The sequence below is a fragment of the Fukomys damarensis genome, unplaced genomic scaffold (assembly GCF_012274545.1).
Source record: "Fukomys damarensis isolate Sample0158 unplaced genomic scaffold, DMR_v1.0_HiC HiC_scaffold_34, whole genome shotgun sequence".
Lineage (NCBI taxonomy): Eukaryota > Metazoa > Chordata > Mammalia > Rodentia > Bathyergidae > Fukomys > Fukomys damarensis.
Window position 1 is genome coordinate 5,225,061 of NW_022900946.1, and position 13,856 is coordinate 5,238,916.

General features: G+C 50.9%; 2 protein-coding genes and 1 long non-coding RNA gene across 3 annotated transcripts in view; 2 read left to right on the plus strand and 1 right to left on the minus strand.

Moving 5' to 3' along the window:
* Ern2 (endoplasmic reticulum to nucleus signaling 2) overlaps positions 1–2,585 on the plus strand; it is an 18,592-nt gene extending 16,007 nt beyond the window's left edge. The window contains 6 exon segments of the mRNA XM_010623552.1: positions 969–1,080; positions 1,082–1,227; positions 1,309–1,436; positions 1,914–2,037; positions 2,113–2,180; positions 2,260–2,585. Of these exon segments, the coding sequence (XP_010621854.1) occupies positions 969–1,080; positions 1,082–1,227; positions 1,309–1,436; positions 1,914–2,037; positions 2,113–2,180; positions 2,260–2,454 (773 nt within the window). The 3' untranslated portion in view covers positions 2,455–2,585.
* Plk1 (polo like kinase 1) lies at positions 2,583–12,506 on the minus strand. The gene is made up of 10 exons (XM_010623465.2): positions 12,006–12,506; positions 11,161–11,329; positions 10,150–10,294; positions 9,539–9,632; positions 8,225–8,444; positions 4,718–4,873; positions 3,832–3,909; positions 3,482–3,636; positions 3,213–3,395; positions 2,583–3,033 (listed from the first exon to the last, which is right to left on the minus strand). The coding sequence occupies exons 1-10, from the start codon at positions 12,411–12,413 to the stop codon at positions 2,827–2,829; spliced, it is 1,815 nt and encodes a 604-aa protein (XP_010621767.1). The 5' UTR covers positions 12,414–12,506; the 3' UTR covers positions 2,583–2,826.
* Positions 12,507–12,642: 136 nt separating this feature from the next.
* LOC117284128 lies at positions 12,643–13,104 on the plus strand. Its single transcript, XR_004515222.1, has 3 exons — positions 12,643–12,717; positions 12,829–12,868; positions 13,023–13,104. It is a non-coding gene; the product is annotated as an uncharacterized LOC117284128 (long non-coding RNA).
* Positions 13,105–13,856: the final 752 nt, after the last annotated feature.

The window sequence follows — 13,856 nt, forward strand, 5'->3', positions numbered from 1 at the left end:
CCCCCGCCCCCGCCCCCGCCCCATGCGCCTGCCGGTCCCTAGCTGCGCGGGTGAGCCTTCCGCGAGCCAAGCCAGCTCTCTTCCTCTGCACAGGGGAGGAGGTAGCCCTTCTGACCAGAGCAGTGGTTCTCACTCGGACCGTTTTCCTGGCCAGGGGACACTAGGCAATGTCTGGAGGCATTTTTGGTGACTTGGCTTGAGAGTGCTCCTGGCATTAGTGGGTGGACAGCAGGTTGGCTACAGTGCCCGGGACAGTTATCTAGCCCATAAGTCAGATGGGCCAAAGAAACTGTAAACTAGAACTCAGTCCCCGTGTGACTTACAGTCACTGGGGAGCTCAAAGATGCCCAGGTCATCACAGTGGCTCTTACCTAGCTGAGGTGGAGCTGGGTGGGTCTGTGAACCACCGATCTGGAGGTTTCTAGAGTTTCAGCCAGCACGAGTGAGTCAGTGTAGTGGAAGTGGAGCATCTGACCCCATGGACAGGGGTTTGGGGCCTCACGGTTGTAGATTTTATAGTCCTAGTGCATGGGCGCAAGTCGAGGTCACCAGCATTGATGACAACAGCACAAAAGGTATCACCAGGCAAAGCCACTCCCACCCCTCAAGTCAGGAGCAAGCTCCAAGTGGTGGCCCAGAGACTCCAGGCCCAGGGACTAAGTGCAGGGCTGCAGGGGCCATACAGTTTGACTGTTCTAATTAGCAGATTGGGCAATTCCCACATAAAAATGTGGATTTCTGGATTTTCTTGGAAAAATCCGCTTTGCTCAGGCAGAATCCCCTGGTGTCAACCACCTAGAGCTAAGCATCCCTGGCCTCACCCACAGCCTTGTGCTCAACCAGCTTTACTCCTCAGGCAGCCTGCGGGCTCTGCAGGAGCAGCTGGGACCCAAACCAGACCTTGGCAGGTGCAGAGGTGGGGTGAAAAGCATGGGCACAGCTGGGGGTGGGATCGACAGACAAGATGATGCCTGGGACAAGACCGAGTTCTAGCCTGAACCAGCCCCAGCCTGCCTCATCAGCCTGGGAACATTCTGCCAAACTAACTTCCTCTTCCTCACACCCATTGCTGGCCCCAGACCAGTGCTGTGGACATCTTTTCTGCGGGCTGTGTGTTCTATTACGTGCTGTCCAGTGGCGCCCACCCCTTCGGGGAGAGTCTGTATCGCCAGGCCAACATCCTCGCAGGCACTTCCTGTCTGGCTCATCTGGAGGAAGAGGCCCAGGGTGAGACGTGGACCCCAGGGAGGAGGCAGAAAGGCACGAGGCCAGGCAGGACTGAAGTATCACTCCCCCTCTGCTCTCCAGACAAGGTGGTGGCCAGGAACCTGGTGGAAGCCATGCTGAGCCCGCTGCCACAGGCCCGGCCCTCTGCCTGCCAGGTGCTGGCCCACCCCCTCTTCTGGAGCAGGGCCAAGCAGCTCCAGTTCTTCCAGGTCAGAGGAAAGTCTTCTGAATGATTCCCAACATACCAAGTTTAGCTCCAAGTATTGAGAAAGGGGGCAGTCGGAGTGGTTGGGGGAACCCAGACATGACTGCCTGGCCCAGGCAGCTTGGCTCCCTGCTAAGCCTGGTGAGTCTGACTCATCTCCCTGTTGGCACTCTGGAGTCCATGCATTTTCAGCCCTCCCAGCCCCAGCTGCCCTCTGTATGGGAAGACACCTGCTCCTTCCTGCCAAGTTGTTGCTGTGCTAGGCCTGTGCCCTGATATTCCACCCCAGTTGTGGCCTCTGGGATGCGTCCCTGCCAGCAGATGTAAACAGCAGTGGCTGGCTCTTGGGCGGGTCTTGTCTATCGCACAGGCCCAGCAGAGCAGTCGCACACCCAAGAGGCTTTCGTTGCATCCAATGCCCCCTCCCCCGCCACACCACACACTGCTGGTCTTGAGGCTCAGGAGCCCTGTGTGGTCCTAGGATGTCAGTGACTGGCTGGAGAAGGAATCTGAGCAGGGTCCCCTGCTGATGGCACTGGAGGAGGGAGGCTACGAGGTGGTCCGGGACAACTGGCACCAGCACATCTCCATGCCACTGCAGACAGGTACAGGCCAGTCAGTGGGCCCAAGGCCGAGGGGAGCTCAGCAGGGACAGCTCTGCAGCCCGTCTCTGCCCACAGATCTGAGGAGGTTCCGGTCATACAGGGGGACGTCAGTGAGAGACCTGCTCCGTGCCATGCGGAACAAGGTGTGTTCCAGGGTCTGGGTGGGGCTGTACCCAGGAAGACCTGCACAGCTGAGACGCCGTCCGCTCTTCCCACTCCCAGAAGCACCACTACAGAGAGCTTCCAGTTGAGCTGCAGCAGGCGCTAGGCCGTGTCCCAGACAGCTTTGTCCAGTACTTCACATGCCGCTTCCCGCGGCTGCTCCTCCACACTCATCGCATCATGAGCAGCTGTGCCTCCGAGAGCCTCTTCCTGCCCTACTACCCGCCAGCCCAGGGAGCTCCGCCAGGGCGCTGAGGCGGCCAGTGGCCTCCACTCCAGCCAGCCCAGAAGCTGTGGCTGAGGCTATGACCCCAGCACCCTCAGGGAATACAAGAAGAAAAGGAAGATTCACATCTGTTTAATGTGTATTAAAGCTAAGGAAAGGACCGTCCCGGAGTCAATAGAAATACTCTATACAATTCATGCAGTGGGCTGAAGGGAAGGGGCTGAGGCGGCAGAACCCACACATGAACATGTACAAAAATAACTTAGCAGCCCCACTGCAAGGCTGACAGCTCCCTGCCCAGCCCCCAGGGCTGGGGGGCCCACAACAGCAGCAGCCCTCAGGGCCCAGCAGTGCGGGCCGGTGCTAGTGGAGGGGGGCACCAGTCCACCGGAGGGAGGAGGCTAGGAAGAAGCCTTGAGACGGTTGCAGGCCGAGCGTGAGCCCAACAGCTTGTCCACCATGGTGCGGGCATAGCGCAGCCGGCTGGCCAGCTCCCTGCAGCAGCCGTGCTCTTCCAGGAGGCTCAGGCGGTACGTGCGGAAGTCCCGCTTCTCGTCGATGTAGGTCACGGCTGCCATCAGTGGGCACAGGATGAGCTTCGTGTGGTCCTGGGAGGGAAGGAGGGAGGGACTCAAGGTCCTGGCTGCTCTGCCTATGGGGACGCGCGGGGAAGGTGCCCAGAGTGGTGGAAGGGGAGCTGCCCGCGTCCCCTCCCTCCCACCTCTCTGCCAAGGGTGGGTCCCCTCGCCCCCAGCCCACCCTATCCCTGTCTGTCCCACCCCTGTACCTGGAAGAAGTTGATCTGCACAGTGCCGTTGCTGAGGTGCAGGATGATGGCGCTGCGCGTGCGGAACCAGGTGCGCAGGTAGGGCAGCCGGGCCAGCTCGTCACCTTCCCGAGGTGTGATGTTGGCACCCGCCTTGAGCAAGTGCTCGCTCATGTAGTTGCGGAAATATTTGAGGAGGGTGATCTGGGTGGGCACGGGGAAGGATTCCAGGGTCAGCCTGTCTGTCGGGCTCTGCTGGCAGACAGCCGGCCTGCGGCGGCGGTACTCACCTTCTTCATCAAGGAGTTGGGGTGGGAGCTCACAGTGAGGTAGGACTCAGTGCCATCCCGCTCTATGTACTGCAGGCTGTCCCCATCGTTGTAGAGGATGAGGCGCGTAGAGTCGTTGAAGAGCACACCCACGCTGTTGTCACAAAGCTGATACCCTAGAGGCAGGGACAGGGAGACTCGGAAAGGAGAAGTGGTGGCACTGGGGGTTGGAAGGGAGAGGCCCGGCATGGAGATGAGAGTGTGCTGAGAAGAGGACCAGGGAGCCACAAAGGGCTACAGCCTGCAGAGACGAAAGGGTCAATCATGGCCATCCCGAGCCTCCCACCACCTCAGAGAGCCCGAGCCCCTACCTAGGCCGTACTTGTCCGAGTAGTCCACCCACTTGCTGACCCAGAAGATGGGGATGCAGGCGGGATCTTCAGCCTCCTCTGCAACAGAAACAGAGACCAGCGTCGGGACCAGCCTCTTCCCCTACTGCCTGCTCATGTGCCCACACCAGGGAAGCTCGACTGCACGGGCTGTCAGAAGGCCTGGGCTTCAGACAAAATACAGCAGGGCCTCTGTCACCAATAAGCCATCGGGTGGCAGCAGAAAGTGACAGCACAGCACACTGAGTGCCACTCCTTCCAGGCAGGCAGAACAACAGTTGGCACAAAACCCAGCCTTCATGGAGCTCATATTCCAGCTGTAGGCACAGAGACTAATCAAAATAAGTATGCTCAAAACAGTAAGAATCGGATTATCTAGTTTTCTGGTTTGGAGAGTAAGAAATTGAGCGAACAGAGAATCCCAGATATATCCAAATGTCATGTTCAGTGCCTGCAACAAAACCATTATTTCAAATAAACTAAACGTAGACTATGTTGAGTGAGAAGTGTTGCAGAGAGCTAAGGCAAGGGGGTGATGCCGGAGCAGGCACTTGAAAGGGCAAGTGCAAGCTAGGCAGAGGTCTGGAGGAAGTGTATTTTGAGGGGAAGGAGCAGAAGGCGGGCTGCGTCTCTGGCTCGTCTGTGCAGATGTACAAGGGTAGCCTGCCAGGCTGCAGAAGATGAAGTACTCACTGAGCAAAAAGAGATGGATAGTCAGGAGCCATACCATGGAGGTTGTGGATGTCGGGCTAACTCAACTGCATTGTCATCTATAGAAATGGGGGAGCAGAGGTGTGATGGGGAAAGGGCCCGGGTAAGTAACTGCTGCTCACCTTCTCCAGATGGCCCAGGCCCCTGCAGTACTCACCCTGTCTCACCAGGCCCCGCTCTGCGGGTTTGGAGGCATTGACACTGTGCAGTTGCTGCAGCATGTCACCAAGCTGGCACTCAATAGCCTCGATCGTCTCCCGAACCACTGGTTCTTCTTTGTCCCGGGGACGCTCAGGCAGAGAGTTCTCCATGCCTAGGAAGGCAACATGGTCATCAGCTGGGCACGAGAAGAGGCACAGGATTCCCTGCCACTTTTCTCAGAAAAAGTGCTTTTAGCTACCTTTGCTTTGGGAAAGCTAAGCCAGTACAAAGGTATTTAATGCAGCAGCTGCCCTGCTCCTGTGACAGACGTGGTGCTCACCACGTCAGGTGCTCAGGCCCCTGACCCAGAGCGAGGCCTCATAGAACAATGGTCACTTGGGCGGGCATCTTGAAGGTGCCAGCAGCTCAGAGCTAAAGCAAAGAATGAAAAGCTCCAAGCAAAGAATGAAAAGCATTTTCAGCATGCAGAAAAACAAGGAGGCAAGTAAACTACAGTCTGCCAGCAGGATGCATTCAGGAGGCCTTAAAGGAAAGTGTAAGATTTTCCACCCCAAAAATCTACTATCATGCTTATATATAACCAAAGAATCCAAAAACAAATACATTGAATTTTTAACATGTATTGTATTTGGGTGGTAAGAATGGATGATTTTTATTATTCTTTTTGCTTATTTAATTTTCCCCATAGCAATGTGTGTAATATAAAAATTTTCTTAAATTTTCAATTTAACCAAAACAAAAACAAAAACAAAAACAAAAAAACATATGTCAGGACCAACTTTAGCAAAAAACTTCAGCAAAAAAGGAAAGGGGGTGAAACATACTAAAAAAAATCTGTCTAAACTTGACAACCATGGATGAAGAACACTGAGGGTGTGTAACACAGTTCTCTCTACCTCTGGGTAAGCTTAACACTTCTACAACAAATATTTTTAAATTCTATGAATTTAAAATTAAAAAGAAAAAAAAAAGTAATCCTTGAAATAAAAGTATTATAGCCCAAAGAATAAATACCCATGAGCCTATCAGTGATATGATTAGCCAAAATAAATAAGTGGGAGAGAAGAGATTAAAGAATTCCAATTACTAAAATGTAGGAGTGGAGAAAGAAGAAAAATCACCAGCACATTTCATACCACAGACTAAGGAGGCAGCAGGTCTTGAGTTTGATCCTTAGCACCACAAAAAAAGGAGAAAAAAGAAAAGACAAAGCACAGTAATAATTGCTGTAATTAGCATCTACCCACTGGTACTAAAGTTAGGGGGCAACAGTTTAAGACACAGGACAGTCTCAAAGTAATTCCCTTCAAGGTATCTACTGACTACACAGGAGAAATGGTAACTTTCCAATAAGGAAATCCATAAGATGAGACTTTAACTGAGTGACCAAGTTGAACATCATCCATAAAAAGCAATGTGGCCCTGATGTGATACACTGAGAACATCACTCCTGAGTTATTCCTACCAAAGATGCACAACTTCAAGGTAATCACAGGAAGCACCACATCCACACTGAAGGACATTTTATTTATTTTTTGGTACCAGGGATCGAACTTGGGTCCTTACGCTTGCAAGGCAGGCGGCAGAACAACTGAGCGAAATCCCCGCCCTGAAGGACATTTTTGAAAGTAACTCACCAGTGGTCTTTAAAGCACCCAGGTCATGACAGACAAGCAAAGACTAAGGCACTGCCATAGGCTGAAGGCTAAGGAGACCTGTTAAGTAGACAAGCAAAGACTAAGGCACTGCCATAGGCTGAAGGCTAAGGAGACCTGTTAAGTATATGCCAGGTGGGGTGCGGACAAGGGGCACTACTGGCAAACACTGCTAGGTGCAGATACAGGCTAGCGTTTGTCTGAGTATTACTTAGTTTTGTTAACTGTTCTACAGCTATGCAAGATACGGGCATTGAAGATCCATGACGGGTGTATGGGAACTCTTTGCTCTATTTTGTTTCCAACTTTTCTGTATAAGCCTACGATTATTACATAACAGAGACTTAAAAATTAACTAACTGAAACAAATGAACTTGAGTTGTATACTAAATTGGTGGTATATCTACAGAGAAAAATAATTTTAAAACTACGTTAAAAAGAAACTATATCCTGAGCCGGAGATGTAGCTCAGGGGCATAGCGCCTGCCTGGCAAGCTCAAGGTCCTAAATTCCATACCCAGTACCAAAAGAACAAAACAAAACTATATCCTTTAAAACTATCCTATATATAAAAATACATTTCAAGGACAAAGAAAATAAACATCATTTAGCAACAGGAACTAGTTTATATATGTTGAAAAAAATTTAAATATACTAAAGAAACAAAAATTTCAACTTAAGAGAAATATAAAGCCAGGCATGGTAGCATACACCTGCAATCCCAGCACTTAGAAGCTAAAGCAGGAGGATCATGAGGTCAAGGTGAGCCTGGTCAGTGGATGGGGAATATTTTTATAAGTATAAAATCAAAGGAGTAAAACTTTGTTATTACGTCTGAATCAGACACTTAAAGAAAAGCAGGAACTACAGATTGGGAGAAAAGCTTGCTATAAGACAATATTAGATCAATGTTAAAAGTCCTGAACCTGATAATGTGTCTGCCATGTACTGTGCTTATGTAAGAGAATCTTTGTTTTTAGGAAAATACACTGAAGTATTGAGAATAAAGGACAGGACCAAGAATGAATGACAAAGGCCAGGGATGTAGCTTAGCAGCATCTCTGTTCCACATTTTTATAAACTTGGACTAATATCAAAATAAAATAATAAAAACAATGTTAATCAGAAATATAAACATAAGGTTTCCATATAAATATGTATTTGCTATTTCTGTCTTCTGAAGAGAACCAGAAACCTAAGCAGTAGCAAGTGGTTTGAGAAGAAAATGTTCATCTTTTCAAAGAGATGTGTACTGAAGTGAATGAGGGTAAAATGACAGCGTGCTGGTCTTACATCACTGAGAAGAACAGAGCAGGCCAGGCGAAGCAAATGTGTAAAATCTTGGTAACTGTTTGCGGGTACATGAGGGGGCCACGACATTATAAGGGGTAATCAAAAATACAATGTTTAAATAAAAAAACTTGGTAAAACCACATTACCAAGAGTGCCTGACCACTGTGTTCGAAGCAGAGGGATTATTTGCAGGGCGGGCATTAATGACAACGTCCTGTACTGCAATAAAATATTTAACAGTCACCATATCTTTTGATGACCCTTGGTATTTTCTATGTGTACCATGATATTTATCCAACTCTCTAAATGAGCTACACAAGATTGACACTTAGATCACTTTTCAGGCTGGGCATTCTGTTTTCTTCTTAGACCCAGTGGGCTGATCCAGCTGTGGTAAAATCTATCTTTCATGACATGGCCCAGGGTCAGAAGGGGACAGGGACTGGGATTCAAGGACAGAGCCCTGTCCTACTCTGCAGCCACACTCTGGAGGCCAGGGAGTGAGCCTCACACCCGCCTCCTGCCTAGGCACTGTGGGCAGGAGACCATTTTACCTTTATTGAGGACTGTGAGAGGCTTGCGGCTGCTGGGGTCCAGGCTACTGGGGGCTATGGAAAACCTCGGGGGAATGGTGAGGCAGGTGATGGGGAGGCGAGCTGGGATGTAGCCAGAAGTGAAGAACTCGTCGTTGAGCAGCTCGTGAATAGTTGGGCGGGCAGTGGGGTCTGTCTGAAGCATCTTCTGGATGAGGGAGGCAGCCATGGGGTTGATGTGCTGCAGCACAGGGAAAACCGTAAGCAGGATGTGGTAGGGATTCCGAGGGCAGCACTGCCACAAAGGCCCTGCAGCCTCCCGGCCTCAAACACGTCACAGTTCAGGGCCGTAAGCAATACCAGGTTCTCCACAATTGGTTCTGCCTGCCTAAGTTGTGACAATGATCATTTTGCTTTCCTCCTGAGACTGCAGATTGATTTAGGGTAATCTTTTCCCCTGAATTTACACACTTCCAGTTGCTCACTGCTAAAGAAGCACTTGAGAGCACAGGCCTCAAGATCCTAAGCTGTGTTTAAATCCCAGTTCTGCTCCTTAACACCAGCCATGACAAGTAACCTGGGCTTTCTGGGGTCTTTGCATCTGCATTTATGAGGACACAGCACAGCCTGGAATGCCACTAGGAAGACCAGCACAGGCCAGCAGCATTGTAACTGCCTCACATTAACTGCATTCACATTGTGTCAGAAAGTGTTCTAAGTTCTTCCTGTATATTAACTCACTGGTCCTCACAAAAGTATCTAAGAGCAGAGATCTCTACTATTACCCTTCAAGTACGGCTGAGAAAACCAAGGCACAGGAGATTAAGTGCCACGTCTGAGAATGCACACAGTGATCACACCCACCCAACCCAGCTGGCTTGAGCCATTCTGTGCTGTCTGACAGTGAAATGACCCTTTGTGACATATTTCCTCCAAATGTCCTTGCACAGATGTGGCTCTGAGCTTCATACAAGTCAAGGACACCAAACTGGAAAGTGGATGTGTGCCAGGCTTCTATAGAAACAGGCTGCTTCTTTAGATGAATTTAGGCCCGTAATTATAAAAATGAATGCCATTTCGTCACTGGGAAGCCCTTGATTTCACATTAGTTCACAATTCTGCAAGCACCCACTGCACGAGAAGCACTCGAAATCTAAACTATCCCTCCCTCTAGAAAACTTACATGTATATATGTATTGAGTTCTGCAGACAATTTCAAAAGACTCCTAAAGCTCGTCTCTGCCCTAGGGCTGGGGCTGATTTACCTCTGTCCAGGATACAGCTTTTGGGGAATGGTAAATGAAATAAATTTAAATGTAAAGTGCTGTTAGTCACCTTGGGGATACTGTACTCATTCTTCTTGATGCGGAGGTAGGTCTCTTTCAGACAAGAGGTCTCAAAAGGTGGTTTGCCCACTAGCAGCGTATACCTGTAAGCACAAGGTGGAATTTGGCTGAAGGGCCCCAGGGAAAACCCAGAGCAGGAAGGACTGCCTGGGGGACACAAGGGGGAACAGACATTCTTCTGATACTCAGTAATCTGTTGGCCCGAGGACAATCTCCAAGTCTGCTTAGCAGCCCCCAACTACTGGCTGGGATGAACTCTCAGATAAATGCAAGTGAGGAGACATGGATTTCAGTGGGCCAGGGAATATTCAGCTCTAGTCCATAGTGATCAAGACTCTGTGCAAAGGCCTCAGAGGCCACTGGCAAAGCTGTGGAGGTCTCTGCCCACTTTCCTAGACCCACAGCCCCTGCTGCAGTATCCTACACAATACCCAAAAGTGATAAGGAATATATGGAAGTCAGGCTGTGTTTGGGGCAACAGGTCCTCTAGAACAGACTTTCCATGGAGCAGAAAGAGCCACAGTACAAAGTCGGTCAGGTAAGAAGTCTCAAAAGGGCCCCTCTGTGGCTGCAGAGGTCATGAGAAAATTCCTAACTTACATGATGCAGCCAATGGACCACACATCCACCTCGAAACTGTGCCCTTTCTTGCTCAGCACCTCGGGAGCTATGTAATTAGGAGTCCCACACAAGGTCTTCTTCCGCTCCCCGTCATATTCCACTTTGGTTGCCAGTCCAAAGTCCCCTGGGACAGAGGGAGGAAGAGGGGATGCTCAAATGCCAGCCTCCGCCATCAGTGCAGAAAGCTGGCTCAAGCCTGACCTTCGAGTACCAGCATCATGTGCTCCCAGTACCTGCTCCATGTGCGCAGCAAGGTTTGCCCAGAATCCTCCTGCTGCCTCTCTTTGCCCTCCCTCACATCCCCTTGGAAGGGAGGGCTATGCTTCCAACAGAGAACTGACAGGGAGAGTAAACCTCAAACGTCTCGGGATCAAGCAAAGCAACTTCAAGACTGCTACTTGGCAGGTCTGCAAACATGTGATAGGGAAGTGGGTGCCATGGAAAATCAGAGGGGAGTCTAAAGCGGACCTCTGCTTTTTAGCTCAGCAAGAAGACACCCCAAGAGAATGCTGTCCCTGCATTGTTCATTTTTAAAGAAGCTCCAAATGCCAACTGCTTTGTCAGGCCCTCCAACTTTTAAAAACATGGAAACTGGCTAAAGGTGCAGCTCCATAGTAGAGTGCTTGCCTAGCATTCCTGATCCCCCGCTAAACAAATTCAAATTCCTTTTTCTTTTTTGGTACCGGGTAGGGACCTTGCACTTGCAAGGCAGGCAGAAGAACCACTGAGCTAAATCACCTGCCCCCGAATTCAAATTCTTATTAAAAATACTGTTTTGGCAACAAGACTAATGCATCTGAAGGCAAGATACTGGCTTGTAGGCTCTTGTTTTAACTTTTTGGACTAAAGAGACCTCTGAAAGCAAATAGTCTAGACTGTCCCCCATCATTCCCCCGCTCCCTATCCTTCTGGTTTCCTTTTTTACAGCCTCCTTCTCATTCCCACCTCTGGAACTGTGATGATAGCACCTCTGTAGACTCAGCATCTCACCTATCTTCACCTCCAGATCCTCGTTCAGAAAGAGGTTGCCCAGCTTGAGGTCCCTGTGGATAACCCGGTTTCGGTGCAGGTACTGGCAGCCCAGGACGATCTGCCGCAGGTAGTATCGGGCCTCAGGTTCCGTCAGGGCCTTCCTCCTCTTGTGTAGCTCCAGTAGGGACTGGGAGAGGAGGCCAAAGTGGGGGCAGTATGAGGCCCAAGGAGACTGGTGACTGGACGAAGGTAGCCCAGAGCTGGAAATAGGTCCCTCAGGGATGAAGGAGTATTGACAGTCCCCTGCCCTCCTCCCAATTCCTTCTTCAGGACCCTGCCTGAACACTCATCACACTCTCTCACCACATGCCTCTCCCTCTGGCTCCCTCCATTACCTAGGGACCTTCTCTCCCAGTTCCAAGTACCCAGTCTCTCCTCCCCCGGTTCCTCCCAGCAGATCCCTGTCCAGATCCTTCCCCGGAAGCTCCGAGGTCGGGTCCCACCACCCACACCCTGACCCACCCTACGCCGGAAACTCTGAGTTCACACTCTTACCCCGTTCCCGGGGATTCCTTTAGCAACTCCTGGGCTCTAGCGTCCATTGCCCCCACCCACACACACTCCGAGAGCCCGGGATCCGCCTTCCCTAGCAGCACCACTCCGGGTAGGCTGCACTTACCCGGAACCCACTCCCCTAGCAGCTCCAAGGTCCATGAACTTCTCACCAGAAGCCTCTCCCATCCCAAACTCGCGGTTCCCAGCACCACTTCCAGCACCTCCAAGTCCCAGGCGCCCCTTTAGTGGGGGTGGGGGTACCTGCCTCCTATCCCAGGCAATCCCAGTCCCCCAGCAGCGACACTCACCCGCCGGCGGCAGAGCTCTAAGACCACGAACACGAAGTCGCTGTCTTCGAAAAAACCGTGAAAGCCTACGACGTGCTGGTGGGCGAGACTGCGGTGAATGGAGATCTCCATGGACATCTTCTCCTTCTGGTGCGGCTTGAGCAGCAGAGACTTAGGCACAATCTTGCCGGCGAAAATTTCCTTAGTGTCTGAGTCCGAGATCTCGAAGCACTTGGCGAAGCCGCCTTTGCCCAAAAAGCGGCCCCGCACATAGCGCCGCCGGTTGCGTGGGTCCAGCAGGACCTCCGGTATCTCCTTCGCCGGAGGAGCAGCCGCTGGGGCTCCGGGAGCCGCAACTCCAGGGACTCCGGCCTTCCCCAGGTCAGCCGGTGCCCGCGCCAGTTTCCCCGCTGCTACAGCCGCACTCATGTTTCCAGCGTTGCTCCAAGGGCCACGCAGGGTCGGTGCAGAGCTTTGCACTACTCCGCTCCTCCCCGAATTCAAACGCGGCGCTGGGAACGTTACAAATGCCTGCGCGCCACTGATTGGCCGCAGGGATTTAAAATCCAAACCCGCCCGCCGCGAGGCACTATGGGAGAGCCCTGTCCGCTGCAGCCTTTAAACCCTCACCCAGCTCAACAGAAAACCTGATTTATGGGGATGCGCAGACTGTAGGCCTGTGGGAGACTCTGAGAAACCCTGCCCGGTGTGGGGGTGCCGTGCCCATGGACGGGTAATTCGTTGGGGGCTCCCGTGTGCAGCGGCTGGAAAAGCTCGCAATTCACACGCGCCTCCTCCTGAACGCTTTTCCTAACGCCTTCCTCCACCCTACCACGCCTTCTAGAATATGAACGCTAAGCCTGCGGAGCTGGCAGCACCAAGAGGTAAGTTTAGGCAAGCACCTGCCTCCGCTGTCATCAACTGTCTGCCAAACCACCCAAACTAAAATCTAAGCAAAAAACTGGGGTGTGGGCCGGGGATTTGGCTCAGTGGCGCCGCGTCTGCCTGGGGAGGAAACGCCAAAAAACAAAATCCTAGGATGCTCGTCAGGCAAACGCACGCTCATAGGGAAGTCTTCCGGCTCCTCGCTTTGAAATTATAGCAGCTTTCTGATCCAGAGACCAGAGGCATCACCATCACCTGCAGCTTGTTAGAAAGGCAAAGGCCCTACGTACCTCAGACTTGCCCTGTCAGACTCGCCTTTACTAATAAATATTTGAAAAAATGTTCAGCATCACTGGTCATTCGAGAGATGCAAGTTAAAACAACACTAAGAGTCCATCTCCAGAAAGAATGGCCATCATCCAGAAATCAGCCAATAACAAATGCTGGCGGGGCTGTGGGGAGAAAGGAACCCTTATCCACTGTTGGTGGGAGTGCAGATTGGTGCAACCACTGCCGAAATCAGTGTGGGGAGTAAATAGGACTAGAGGTTCCATCTGACCCACCTTTACACCTACTTGGTATCTTCCCAAAGAATTAAAAGCATGACATCATAGTGATATATTCACACCCATGTTTATAGCAGCACAGTTTGTAATAGCTCGATCTTGGAAACAACCAAAATGCCTATCAACTGATGAGTGGATAAAGATGTGGGTTTTTTAATATAATGGCAGTACTACTCAGCCTTAAAGAAGGATAAGCTTGAGACTTTTCTAGCTAAATGGCTGCACACTGAGACCATACTCAGTGAAATCAGACACACATGTGCATACTGCATTGTTTCTCTGTTGTGAGAAACTGAAAGTGTAAAAAAGGATCAAAATGTATAATAGATAATGTGAAATAGGAAGGAAAAAGTTCAAATGGGAAGAGGCCCGAAGGAGATAGGAGGGGGGAATGGGAAAAAGGAAAAAAAAAAAAAAAAAA

Excerpts from the sequence above, each read along its gene's own strand:
- Plk1 (XM_010623465.2), bottom strand. The coding sequence starts at position 12,413 with ATGAGTGCGGCTGTAGCAGCGGGGAAACTGGCGCGGGCACCGGCTGAC. Across the intron at positions 10,295-11,160 it reads GGATCTGGAGGTGAAGATAG|GGGACTTTGGACTGGCAACC; the intron begins GTGAGATGCTGA and ends CCTCTGTCCCAG. Across the intron at positions 8,445-9,538 it reads ATGAGTACAGTATCCCCAAG|CACATCAACCCCATGGCTGC; the intron begins GTGACTAACAGC and ends CCTGTGCTGCAG.